Here is a 13072-nt window from a genome sequence, read left to right as displayed (position 1 = left end):
TCGCACGACTTCAACGTCACGCCAACTTAAGATCGATATTCAAAAATACAGATTCAAAATTATACATGTTGAAGCGTTTGTTTTTTACACTTTGCAAGAGCACAGGTACTTGCTTTCAATCAGAACAGGGGCAAACAAACTTAGCGGGAGTGTTTACGTGTACGGCGTAATGACGTACAATGTCCTCGACAACTTCTGCAGTCCTATTCAGCCACTTTTTAACAACCATCGTTTGTCAGACACGTAAACTCTTCAAAAATCACTGGTGGGGTCACTGCTGATGTATTAATGTCGTAGAACAAAACTTGATCCGTCTCCTAAAATTTGTGTAAACCACGGACCTTATTTCCAGCTATTTTCCAAAATCCTATGGAGAAATCCCATTGGCTCTGAGACGAGGGAACCGGAAGGGGTAACATGCTAACTCACTCCCGGGTTCCCCCACTCGTCACTGCACCACTCTATATCCTGCTGTTAAAACTACATGTATTATGTTTTGATATTAGATCAACTCTTGTCAACTATTATCATATAATAATTAAAGTTATTTTCAATGGAAACATTGCAGAAAATGCTGTTTGCAGCCTCTCAAATATGGAGATTTTCATGTTGTTTTTTCGGTATTATATCATATAAAATGTAGTTTGGACTGACAAGACATTCAAAGACATCTTGCCCTTTGAGAACTGGGGATGAACATTGTTTACTAATAATTAACATTTGTAGATCGTTTGGTTAATCTGGGAAATAATAGGCAGATTAATAAAAAAAGAATCGTTACAGCTATAGTCAATATCAGTAAAAGCAGAGCACAGTGAAGCAGCAGATGTGTTCTTAATGACTATTGATCACAGGTTATTTTTAGGATGTTGACTGGATTTATGCCGTGTTGGCTTCAAGTGTTGATCTGCAGCATCATGTCGGTCAAATCCCTGTGGTGGCACTCCTTGTTGGCACTCAGAGGATGATGTCAGCAGCTTGTCTTTACAGTAAATCTGATCTGACAGGGACGCAACATGACCGTCCCACCGCGCCCTTTACGTCCCTCCTTCCAACCTCATCTCCATCCCCCTTTCACATTGTTTCTCTCTCACCCTGCTTTTTCCTTTTCTCACCTTCCCCCACTCTTTCCTCCCCTCCTAACCCTTCCAGTTGACCTCTTCCTCCTCCTCCTCCTCCTCCTCCTCCTCCTCCTCCTCCCCCCCCTCAGTTTGTCATCCGCCTCCCACGCGGCCCCCTGCTCGACTTCTACTCCAAACGCAGCTGAGGGGCCGTCTCGGACCCTGCGGGAATCCCACACAGGTGTGAGTGTGACTGGGGAGACGGCACCTAATCCATCTACCCATCAACCTCTCGCTTTCTCTTCTCCTCCTCTCCTTCCTACGCCTCCTCTGCGACATCACTGTAGCTTTCTTCATCTCTCATCCTCCAGCTGCCCAATTTTTTTCTTCTTCTGGCATCTGTGGGACAAGACTTTCATTCCCTTTGTTTTGAACCGCAGACCTGGTTGCTCCAGCCAGAAACAGACTTGCACTGGGAAAGCCAATCAAGCCATTTGTCTTTGGCATTTTCTGCTTTGTCTCTTTGACTTTAAATCACCAATTCATCAATTCTACCTGACAACTGACTGCTTTGAGCCTGCTTTTATACACAATTTGAGGTATATTTATATTGTCTGTTGTCTAAGGATATTGTCTAGGCTGATCACTGTGATGTGATTTTTGGATAAGTAAACTTTTTTTCCTAAATCCACGTTAACAAAGCACCAAAAACCGCACTGTTGTTACTGAGAATCTTTTCAGTATTATTGTCCCAGTATAGTATTTCCTGTGATGGGAGACCTCGAGGCAGCTTTATTGTGATACATATTAACCTCTTTGTCCTTCACCGGTATTTTATGGAGGCAGTATGTAGCAACTGCAAAAGATTCCTTGTTGCATGACATTTTGACAATCAACTCTGACCAAAGAATAAAAGGCATTCCATGTACAGCTCATATGAGTGTTTGTTCCTTGAAATGGTTCCTCACACTTTTCATGGATAAAAAATGTTTAGCAATACCGGTATTCAGTATCCATCTTATTTGGTGACATACTGCGTCATGTGGAAATCAGTTAGGAAAAGATGAAGGGATACACATGCTCTGCTATACAAACTAGTATTGTTATGCTGTGGAGTTCAAATGTTAATTATGTCATATACAATCTAATTCAACCCTTTTAAAAGCATCATGTTCCTACAGAGCTGTACAACCTCATAACATGGATACTGTTCTGTACATACTGTAAACATAATAGTGTTTTTTTTTTTAAACGCATGCGTTATAATTGAGATAAATATGACTTCATTTCAGTAGGAAGTACTTCTCCAACATACGATCACACAGATACTGTGTTGTGTCTTCTTTTAGAGCGTGTGCATTAGTCTCCTTTGCAATGGTTCAGAGACAAAGACGGCAAACGAGGAAACCAGCAGCAGTTTGGGCTTTTCAGGCATATCAAGTCCTACTGTGAGCCACATGAGTGAGCCTGATAGTGTCGAAGCCCGCGGCGTTCCAGTTGAGGAGGAGTCACCTGATAAGGAAGTGGTTGTAGTTTTTGAAACCTCCTTGGTGCCCATCATAGAGGGGGAGATGGCGCAGCTGCCTCTCTCCTTCGACCCCTGCTGTAAAGCTTTAGAAAGGATCCTGGAGGAGGAAGGATCATGTCCAGAAGTGTCGGAGGGCTCTGGAAAGATAGTTGGACGTTCCCCAGCTTCCTGTTTCAGGAGCGATGGTCCGCAGGTCGTACGCTGCTTCCAGGTAGCCTCCTGACCCCGTCTCCGGGCGACTCCGTCTTTACTTTGCCTTTCTATGATTTCAAGGGCACACTCGCTCACTCCTGTGCAGCACTATCATTAAACAAAGCATGTGAATCTGTAAAGAGCTGTGTGAAATGTTCTGATACAAGAGAAAATGGTTGCAGCAGAGGTGTTTCACATGGGTGTGATCATAGCTACGGTGAAGGGTTGCTATAACACTAGCACATTATTCTCTGGCATGTCTTGAACATTAACTTCATCTTTCCAACACACATGGCTTTTCACATCTCCCTGTTTCCTTTTCAAGTAGTTGGTGGTGGGAAGGGAAGTAACAAGGTGATTCTGTTGTTTCCAAAAATCTAATTTGGTGACAAAAAAAGGGCTGTTGAGGTGAAAATCACGCCACACTGCAAATGCTAAAAAGGGAATGCATGGTGTGAAGCACATTGCTGTGAGGTGTGTGGTTAAACAGCCACTCATGGGGCTATGCTCCCATCCACAGCCCCCTCTGGTGCAGACCCAGACAGTCACCATCACAGCTGTCTCCAACTCCTCCGCCCCTGGCATCTCCACCACAGAGGTCCCTCTCGTCCAGACCAAGAGCTTCATCTATGACTCATCAAAGGTAGGGGCTCCAGGACCTGCTCAGCCCAGATCTGTGTTGGCTTTAAGCCTTCCATGTTTAGAGGAGATATCAGCGGGTCTGGGGGGTCAGGCCAGGGGCTCCACAATAAGCATGAGGCATCACTGCACCTTCCCTGGCTGAGGCTCAGGTTCACCTTGCCTTAAAAACAGTTACTCAGTCAACCTGTCTTTTTTTTACCTCAGGAGACAGTTGGGACGGAAGAAGAAAAAGATAGCTCAACTATGACCACCTCTCAGACCGTTACCTCGGAGACCAGCAGCGGCACCACGGTCACCACCACTCACATCTCAAAGGTCAGCAACACAATCTCTCTCTCTGTTGGTTATCTCTCCCAGGCTTAAACCTGGTGTGTGTGTGTGTGTGTGTGTGTGTGTGTGTGTGTGTGTGTGTGTGTGTGTGTGTGTGTGTGTGTGTTCTGGCATACTACTGAACCCATCAGACTCATATTTTGTGTGCACCTAANAAATAAAAGTCTCATAATATCAATGTCAACAATGCGCGATACGGTCCCCAGAGGTGGAAAAATCCCCTATCCTCTCGGATGAAAGTTTTTTATTTTGTCACCAATCGTGAAAATTAGGAGAAAAAGAAAGAAAAAACGTCACATAATAATCCTGCTAAATCGTAATAAACTAATACTACCCGAATGGAATTGAACGCCCACACGACAAAACCCAGACACCAAGCACAAGATGATTTCTTTTACATAACGTACAATCGAATAAAATGGACGAAATAAACACTGGAGTGGAGGAGATCCAGGCCGGCAGGCCCCTACAAAAAATTTACATTCAACTTACTAGTTAGACACGTGAAACCGTGTTGTACTTAAATACCTATGTCGAACGAGTCGCTGTGAGTACTTTTCTTCCCTAACATATGAAAAGTTATTAGCGTTGCTAGCGCAAATCTCTCATCTGTGTGGTACTGTTTAGTAAATTTGATCATAAGAATAATACAATGGATATCAATAAGTAATACAGAAAAATAATACGTATAAAATGATTAGTGAGTAAACCGCAAGAAAGAATAGTTTGGATTCTAATACAAATAAAATTAACTGCTACGTTAAAATAAACTCTTTGACCAGATACGTTATGATGACACATTATATCTACAAATTAAATGATAATTCTTCATAGTATATTCTGTCGTTTGCAAGTAAACACCCGGTATAAGGTAATAATGAAAAACTCCCGGCTAAGTTTACCAGGCGTCCGGCGATCAAACTTGTGGGACGAAATGTCTTGTGGAGCGTCAGCTTGAGGTTGTAGACGATAGTCCCATATCCTATCCTACCGTGTAACCTCCTGGGTTGGTAGTTCACCCAATTTTACGTGTCACTTCTGTCGCGTCGATATTGCATCCCTACGACGCTAACTGAGCCATCTGGCTAGCCGCTATGAGTGAGCAGATCGGCTAGCCAGCCCGAGAGATTTGTAACGCTATCGTACTGCATTTATTACTGGAAAAGAGTCACGCGCGCCCGTTTGCTTCGAGCGGTTTTACCAAGGCGAGGCAGACCGATATAAATTCCACCGGCTTTCTGTCACTTAATGCCTAGTTGCACCACACTTCGTCTTTAGACGTCGAGGTGGGCGACACTGCCTGGCCACTCACCTCGCTTTGTGTGTCTTCTCGATCTGGATAGTGTCAATCGGGTAAAGTATTAGATGGAGACCTTTCGATTTGATCAATATTTGGATATACAATAAGAAATGACAGCCAGTGAAGTAATGACCTAGTCACTCCACGTACTCTATAGACTGTCCGACAGTCCTCTCCCCCCTCTCCTTTCTCGCGAAAGGCGAAAGGCACAATAATAGGTTTCACCTTACTTTCTAATTATTACATGGTAATCCGAGTGCATAACTTTTTACTGTAAGCGCTATATACGACAAAAGGGGACGCTAGTATATAAGCGCAAAAAACATAAATTGGCCTACTTCTAAAATCAGTCTCAGACCAGAGATTCGACCAACTAGTCAGTACTGGAATTCAGTACCTAGATTGTACAAGTACATATGTGTAATGAAGCAAATACCAATAACTGTATTGCATTGTTTTCTTATGCGCAATTACTTCATACTGTCTTCGTCTTTTTCGTCCTGCATTTATTGTGCCCCCCTCAGAAAATAACTGGCCCCAGCCTGGCCCCCCCCCAGTCAAATTGGTCTAGAACCGCCACTGGTGAGTGGCCCAGCCCTTCGTATATTTTTCTGTATGGCCCTTGATGATAAAAGTTTGGACACCCCTGATGTAAAGTGTCCTGCACGAATCTGCTGACACATTCGTGTGTTAAAAGCATGTGAACATATACATTGTTTTCCCCTCAGTGTAGCTCTGCATTTTCGATAACTTGTTCAGTTAGTGCTGATTTCAAACCGAGGCTGTAAAATGTAGATTGTATATTAATAATGCGGGGGACTAACCTCACAAAAGAACTCATTCCCTCTGAGTCCACAGAACCAGGAGATCCAGGACACCTCCTCTGAGCTGCTCATCCTCCTGACAAAACAACAATATTCATGTACATCTTCACTATGGATAACAGCTAAAACCGGCAGTTCATATCCTTGAGATGTGGACTTATAAACACAGATTTAACTTGTTTCAAACAAACTCAATCTGTCCTTTCTTGGACTTAGAACAAAAGTGTTATTTTATATTGCTAATGTTCAATATACCTTGGAGTTTGCCTATCTAACCTGCTGCTAACGTTAGCCTAATTGCTAGCATTCGTTAGCGTGAAAACACATCGTACAGATAGATATTGCTGACATTAATTGTAACTGCAAACTGTCTTTAAACATAGTTTCTCATGCATGTGTATATTTGTTTACAGGAAATCACTTTTACTTACCTTTCTCTATATTAGTTACCACATTAACCTGCAAGCTTAGCTAGTTTATCCTCGCTCCCCGGATGACATCCACGTCGTTTTCCGGTCAGCCGCATTTTTCAAAATAAAGTTATTCATGACATCTCAAATAAAGACCAGCCAGCACAGAAAAGGGAAATGCGATTGATGTTAACAAATTTTTGTCATTGTATTGACCATAACAAAATACAATTCTCGTTACATTTCATGTGAAAAACATGAACAAACTTCACTTTTCTTCACCTTCACTTTTTTATAAATTTAAAACAAAGTAAGGGTAACGTAGAATGTAGGATTTTTCAATCTGGGTGGGCATTGTCTATTTTAATATGATCAAATGTTTACTTTATCTTATGAAAGAAAGTTGTATTCCTTTATTTATTAAAGAAACATGTTGGTATTTTGACTAAGATGATAAGGGTATGTATATCCATTAATCAATATGTCATGTTTTGTATTTAAGCAGCTAAACCACATCATATAGATCCACAGGTTTATGGTACGATGGCATTTACAAGTAATTAGTTGGCTCAAATAAATCTGTTCTGTGGTCACAATCAGACAAGGCAGAATGCAGAAAAGTTTTGGTAGATTCTTTAGTTTTTTATTTAAATAAAAAAAAAAAAACATTTGCACATTTGAACAATATATTTGTATTTATGTTGACATACATTTTGAAGCATTTAGACCTAGGTTATGTTTTAATCTGGTAGATTTGAATACTTTATAAAAAAACATTTGCACATTTCAACAATTTGTTTGATGATGTCCTTTCTATTGACATGCATTTTGCAGCATTTAATCCTGGGTTATGCTTTAATATGAAAAAATAATCCTTTCTCGGGTGGAGAACTCCATTATGGCAGGTCTGCAAAGGTTTTGCGAGAAGGCGGTGCAACATCTTTCTTTTCCTGCTCCTTTCCCATGCCTTCAAACATCAAGATCCTTTAATGTAAAACACAACATGTCAGTTACTATAATGTACGACATTTCTATTCATGTTTTAACACAATAGAGATTACTCTTTGCATTAAAACAATGAACATCACATGACACAGATCAAGCAGATACTTTAAATGCTTTTCACACTGAATACATTGTTGCATTTGAATTTATATACTGTTATTAAAACTCACGTGGATTTTTAGCAGTTTTATCAGCTAGATCAAGGCTTGAGGATCATCATCAAAAATAGCTTCAATTATTTTTTTAATCATTTTGTACTTAATCTCCCTCCTTGTGACCAATTTTCTGAATGTTTTGACTTACAGTTTGAGAATTGCATTCTTTTTCCCAAGCATCATATTCAGGAAGTCGTTGTAGCTTATCGTTTCTTTAGATGTATCTCCAACCACCTCTGACATCATCTTTTTCAGCTCTAGGTGAGTCTTGGCCAATCCAAGTTTTTCCAGCATTTGTTTTAACCCCATTAAATCTATAAAGATCAAAGACAGCCAATACATTCAAAGTGCTTATATAGTATGAATATGTTAAGATGTTGTGAGTCATTACTGAGAGCAAGAGTTGCAAGCTGTAGCAAAAAATATTTGAGGGTTTTATGATCGGTGGCGTTTTACCTATTTCTCCTTGGTCGTTTAGATCAAACTCCATGTACTTCTCTGTGATAAAAGCAAATGTAATTGTATTCAAATTGTATATCTTTGCACTAAATGATAAGACAATTTACTGATAAGCGATTGGCAGCCTTTGAATACTCACTTTTAAACATTTCAAGCTTTGAGCTAAGGTCTTCCTCTTCAGCATGCTTGGGGTCTGACAGATAAGTCTAAGGGTGATAATAAAAAATAAAAACAATAAAACTGACATTAGTTTGATATTGCACATATGTCAGGCCCTTGTGGGTAGAAAAACTATACAAAATCCATGTATCGCTATTGAAATTGGCTGACTTTGTCTAAAAATATCAACACACCTCATTTATAGACAGCAGTCTTTCTTCCTGTTGAGACTTGAGAAGACCATAGGCTTTACCTCCTGTGAAACAACATAAAAGACAACATTTAGAAAAAGTCAACTGACAAACATATTTGGAAAAAAAAGACAAACTGACCTTGAGCATTGTGGTCCATTTCTGTGCACTGTGCTGAGAGGATGTGAACACTGGAAGTGTGAAAAGCTATGATGGCGTTTCTCTTTATCAAGCCACAAGAGGAAGTGAAGTTACAAAGTTTCAGTTTGCATTAGTGACATTCCTCTGTTGTATTTAAGGTGACAGTAAAACAAAGGTCAGTTGGGTCAGGTCAGAATGCCCATCATAACATTGATACACACTGAATTAAGTAAGAAAAAACCCTGTTGTATTGCAATAAGAGAAGTTTGCATGCAAGATACCTGATTTGTAATGGCAAGGACTATCTGACTTTAAAGACTCTAATGGTGTCTATGTGGAAGGGAAATGCCGCTCCACCAGTTACAAGAGTTAAGATTGTAATTGAGGAAGGACGATTGTGTTTAGGAACTGAGAGCAATGCACGTTAATCATTTTTAGACATGTGTTTATAAGGAGTGTTTGAATAAAATCAAGTCTGCCAGCCTCTGAGCCTCTTCACTGCAGCAGTTGGGGGCTGAATGACGTGCTCAAGGGCACCTCAGTGATGGGAGGAGCAAGCTTGTTCTTCTGTTTCACTTACACATTAAAATGCAAGCTTCATAAAATACTTGACAACACAGAATTTTACTTATTTAAGAGGCGACAAAGAACGTTAATTAATAAAAGCATTTTAGTAAGTTGATTATGCATGTGTGCCATATTTAGCCATAGAGGCTAATTTTCACTTGCCGTTCATGGCATTAAAAAAAGACAATTGCTCAATTATATCACATATTAAAGTACATATGCCCCATTAAAAGCACATTAATACAAACACATAAACACACAATAGACAGAAAAACACGTACATTAGCACAGATAAATCTAATCGGCACAGATCATTTGAAAAATAAGGATGAAGCCCATAGTCAAAAAGCTCTTGTGCTCTTATTTTCAATTTGTCAACTAGATGTAATGTCTTGTTTTTGCCACATGGTGTCTCTATTGGTCACATAATCAGGTAAAACAACAAGTAATGTTTGTCTCTGCTGGTAGCTTCATGTGATGACTTATGTGTGACTTAGAGAACTGAGAATAGGAGTGAAAGGTCTACCAGAGAATAAAACTTTGAAAAGCCATTCCGCTACATTACTCAGAAGATGGCACCGTTTTATCCACAGCCTCTCCTGTTATTATTGCTGTTAATATCAGAGTGCAGAGGTGAGTAAGTCCCTAGATATTTTATTTACCAAATTCAGAATGTCATTTATTTTGTATAGCCTGGATGTAAAATAGGTATACACCAATTGTGACTGTATTTAAAATTGAAGGGTAGCACATATCGTTTCCTTTTTAATAGCTGATGTAATAATATGTTTGACATCTTCCTTGTATTGTGAAATCTTGAATCATCTGCTTTACAGGTCTGACACTAAATGTTTTAGTGCGTGCTATATGAAAACCCTATATGTCGTGTTCTTAAATAATCCTATTTTTTATCTCTTGTTTTTGTAAAGGTGGCTCACCAGTGCTAGTGTCTACTTCTCTAGAAGAAGATGTAGTTCTCCCTTGTTCTGATCCATTAATGACGGATAAGGACACGTGGTTTAGAGTCAAATTGATTAAACATGCAACAAATTCCAGTCGGATTAAGGTGATCATTGCCAGGCCTGAAATATCCAAATTCAAGGATGCTCAACGTGTGAAATGGCAAGCTGATAAAAACGGACAAATGTCTATTACGCTGACAAAATCACAAAAATCTGATGAGGGACTGTACGGATGTGAAATCTGGAAAGGCTGGGATTCTATTCTTGTCAAAAACATATCTTTGAAAGTTAAAGGTAATCTCACACTTTATATCTTTCTTATTTTCGCTCTCTTAAAAATATCTCCCTCTAAAGTATGACACAAATCTCTCCTCTTTCAGACTGCAAAAATCTCAAGCCAGTAAAGGCAGCTCTCAGCACCTCCGTTACCCTGAACTGCCCTGTGGACATAACAGCAGGACAACAAGGACCCCCAAATATCTCCTGGTCAATGCTGAAAGGAGGCAACCCGGTACCTTTCAACTCTAAAAGTGCTGCAATAAATGGGAAATCAGTAACTATCCAGTCTATGAATGACAATGACAGCGGTTGGTACAGATGTAATTACACGCTTGATCAAACCCAGCGCTGCTTTGACATTAACCTACTGGTCCCAGGTAAGATTTTAAACTATTTGGTTTTATAACTGACAACAAATGACGGCATACATGGCTCCAATGTACCTTTTCTGTTTCTTTCAGAAGAGGAACAAGTTGTTGTGGACACAGCGGTTCCAGGTACTGCAACAAAACACTAATATTTTACATCTGAATTAAATTGCATGAATCATTTTGTGTTCAATCTGCTATTGTAACTAATGGATCCTCTACAGGACTGACAACCAGTGAGATTAATGTTGAAAGCGATAAGAATGGGATCAGTGAAGTATTTTTGACCGTTGTTGTGGCTTCAGTCATTGCTGTGATTGTCATAATGGCTGCCCTGATGGGATTGTTCATCTACTGCAGACGTAACTCCCAGACGGTTACACAGCAAACTCAGAGGCCTCCGGCAGGTTTGATCTATCTTTTATTTCAGTAATTTTCTTGAGCCTCCAGTTTGGTTAAGTGTAAATGGCTTTTTGTTCTCTTGTTGTCCAACAGGTTCTCCTATAGAGTATGGTGGTTATGAGATTGTGAACACCCTTTCAGAGAGTGAGCACCATCTTATATTCTAACTATTTTCTTATAGTAACTATGACCGCTTTTGGTTTGTTTTCCACTTCTCTGACAACTTTTTCACTGTATCACACAGACCGTACAAACGATCAATTCACCAGTCTATACCAACACTTCCCAGATGAAAGCCAGTGTACTTGTGAGTAACTCAAATTATAACTACTCTTTTAAAATCAAACTTTAACTCTCAGTATATCCAAATAGACAAATAATACGATTCTGTCCTTCATTGCAGTCTGGAATGAGTAGTTCTCCGTCTGCTCAAGACATAAAAGAAGATTGACCTTGTGATTCTCCTGCTTATATTTACACATCATAAACATGTAACATCTTCTAACCTGTAAAGTGTGTGTCTTGTGAGGGAGAGAAACTAAGACGTATATGGAGCAGCATGGAAAATGTGTACACTGTGAAACATGAACAATGCTAGCTTTCACTTTGAATGTTGAAAATAGTTTAACACTGTTTTGTTAATTCATCTAATGATCTGTATTCATTTAATTGCAATGAAGGCCTGTTAAAGATTACAAATGTCGTTTAATATGTTATCCAATTTAAATCAATATCTGTCGGATTTTCAATGATCATTAAAAAGGAGTCATAAGAACTGATCTAGAGTTCTGTTACAAGAAAGTATTCTTATTTAAAACAATGGATAGTTGCAATCAATGTTATACATTTTTATTATGCTTTAGTTTACAGCCTGTAATAAATCATAAAAACTGTCTGTTGTGGTGACAGCTCCTCTTTCGGTGTGCCTGCGCTGTTGTGGTCCCTCAATATGTTTGTCTTGAATGACCTCGTAAATATGAGTCTGTGTAGGGAAACACTGGAGTTATATCACTGGAATATCAGAAACAAAGGTTATTTTATCATTTGTATCTCTTACCATTCCAATACTTGGCTGTTCATTTTCTGCAAAGAGACAACAGCAGCCATTTAGGTGTCATTTCATTATCATACAGTAGATGTACTAAAAGTTGTGCAGCTCCTTAACCACTCTCACTACCTGTATTTGTGTTGTGCTTCCTCTTCATATACATGTAAAGTCCAATGGCAGATACACACATCAGGAGGGCTAGAGGAACAGCTACCCTTGCGTTTGCAGAACTGCAGATGTGGAATAACTATCACTTTTAGTTTCCCATACACATTTGTTGGATTCATTTAGGAGAAAAGGCAACATTAGCACAAGGTATACTCTTACGGTCAATAAAATAGAGCGTCATTTCTTGTACACTCTAAAAACAAATGCCTTGGCTCAACAAAGAAAATCAACGCAACAGTTTGTATCGATGTTTATTGAGTTAAGACAACTTCTAATGAAATTGTCTTAAAGCAACACAGTTATTTGAGTTAGGGGAGAAGGATTTTCCTCTACAATCAGAGGTGTTTTTAATTACCACTTACTTAATAATTGGTAGCATAAACACAAGTTTTGAAGTTGATTACTCAAAAGATTAAATTGTTCCGACTAGTTTTACCACATGATTTAAAAGGGATTTAAAGTTGTATGTACTTAATTACAATCATTGTGAACACATGCTTTTAAGTTGACAACCATTTATAAATTAAGTTTCTCCAAATATATTGTATTCAATAGTTTTTTTTCTTAGCTTTTTCATGTTTTTGCCTTTTAAAGAAAGAAATTAATTGATTCCACAACAAAAATATTAGGCAATTAACTTTTTATTTTGAACTGCAGTTGTTTATTTCAACATATGATGTTTCAATCAGGAGAGAATTCATTTTGTTTGAAAATGTATTGACACATGCCATATGATAAGGTGCATGAACACCTGAAATCACAGCTGACTGCAGGAGAGGGGAGAACCATTTTATAGTTTGGCTGCAGCACGTTGATTGGCTGCTGGAGAATGAGGTGAAATGTAATAGGTTAAAGAGAACGCCTGTGATGAGCTGATTATA

At 39.1% G+C, this 13072-nt stretch overlaps 4 protein-coding genes across 9 annotated transcripts in view; 2 read left to right on the top strand and 2 right to left on the bottom strand.

The window, feature by feature from the left end:
* LOC104965577 (uncharacterized) overlaps window positions 1-3801 on the top strand; it is a 28864-nt gene extending 25063 nt beyond the window's left edge. For 4 of the 6 annotated variants that reach the window (XM_010794548.1, XM_010794550.1, XM_010794549.1 and 1 more), the window contains 3 exons: window positions 2411-2800; window positions 3302-3424; window positions 3628-3801. In XM_010794548.1, coding sequence (XP_010792850.1) covers window positions 2411-2800; window positions 3302-3424; window positions 3628-3786 — 672 coding nt within the window. In that variant the 3' untranslated portion in view covers window positions 3787-3801. Of the gene's footprint in view, window positions 1-1210; window positions 2373-2410; window positions 2801-3301; window positions 3425-3627 lie in introns of those variants that run through there. The other 2 variants (XM_010794551.1, XM_010794552.1) reach the window with 2 other exon arrangements.
* The window catches only part of LOC104965578 (casein kinase II subunit beta), a 10490-nt gene extending 4073 nt beyond the window's left edge, over window positions 1-6417 (bottom strand). The window contains exons 1-2 of the mRNA XM_010794554.1: window positions 6309-6417; window positions 5878-5953 (exon numbers count right to left, since the gene is read on the bottom strand). Of these exons, the coding sequence (XP_010792856.1) occupies window positions 5878-5949 (72 nt within the window). The 5' untranslated portion in view covers window positions 5950-5953; window positions 6309-6417. The remainder of the gene's footprint in view (window positions 1-5877; window positions 5954-6308) is intronic.
* Window positions 6418-6904: 487 nt separating this feature from the next.
* LOC104965574 (allograft inflammatory factor 1-like) lies at window positions 6905-8496 on the bottom strand. The gene is made up of 6 exons (XM_010794546.1): window positions 8398-8496; window positions 8260-8321; window positions 8046-8112; window positions 7904-7945; window positions 7596-7761; window positions 6905-7271 (listed from the first exon to the last, which is right to left on the bottom strand). The coding sequence occupies exons 1-6, from the start codon at window positions 8414-8416 to the stop codon at window positions 7184-7186; spliced, it is 444 nt and encodes a 147-aa protein (XP_010792848.1). The 5' UTR covers window positions 8417-8496; the 3' UTR covers window positions 6905-7183.
* Window positions 8497-9472: 976 nt separating this feature from the next.
* Window positions 9473-12395, top strand: LOC104965573 (uncharacterized). Its single transcript, XM_010794544.1, has 8 exons — window positions 9473-9597; window positions 9894-10220; window positions 10307-10582; window positions 10667-10702; window positions 10798-10980; window positions 11069-11119; window positions 11220-11282; window positions 11379-12395. Exons 1-8 carry the CDS (start codon window positions 9537-9539, stop codon window positions 11390-11392), a joined length of 1011 nt encoding a protein of 336 aa, XP_010792846.1. The 5' UTR covers window positions 9473-9536; the 3' UTR covers window positions 11393-12395.
* Window positions 12396-13072: the final 677 nt, after the last annotated feature.

The sequence above is a fragment of the Notothenia coriiceps genome, unplaced genomic scaffold (assembly GCF_000735185.1).
Source record: "Notothenia coriiceps isolate Sejong01 unplaced genomic scaffold, NC01 NC01_scaffold00037246, whole genome shotgun sequence".
NCBI lineage: Eukaryota > Metazoa > Chordata > Actinopteri > Perciformes > Nototheniidae > Notothenia > Notothenia coriiceps.
This window is presented reverse-complemented; position numbering and strand designations above follow the sequence as displayed.

Excerpts from the sequence above, each read along its gene's own strand:
- LOC104965574 (XM_010794546.1), bottom strand. Across the intron at positions 8,113-8,259 it reads GACTGCTGTCTATAAATGAG|ACTTATCTGTCAGACCCCAA; the intron begins GTGTGTTGATAT and ends TATCACCCTTAG. Across the intron at positions 7,762-7,903 it reads AAACGACCAAGGAGAAATAG|ATTTAATGGGGTTAAAACAA; the intron begins GTAAAACGCCAC and ends TGATCTTTATAG.
- LOC104965573 (XM_010794544.1), top strand. The coding sequence starts at position 9,537 with ATGGCACCGTTTTATCCACAGCCTCTCCTGTTATTATTGCTGTTAATA. Across the intron at positions 10,703-10,797 it reads TGTGGACACAGCGGTTCCAG|GACTGACAACCAGTGAGATT; the intron begins GTACTGCAACAA and ends GATCCTCTACAG. Across the intron at positions 11,120-11,219 it reads TGTGAACACCCTTTCAGAGA|ACCGTACAAACGATCAATTC; the intron begins GTGAGCACCATC and ends TGTATCACACAG.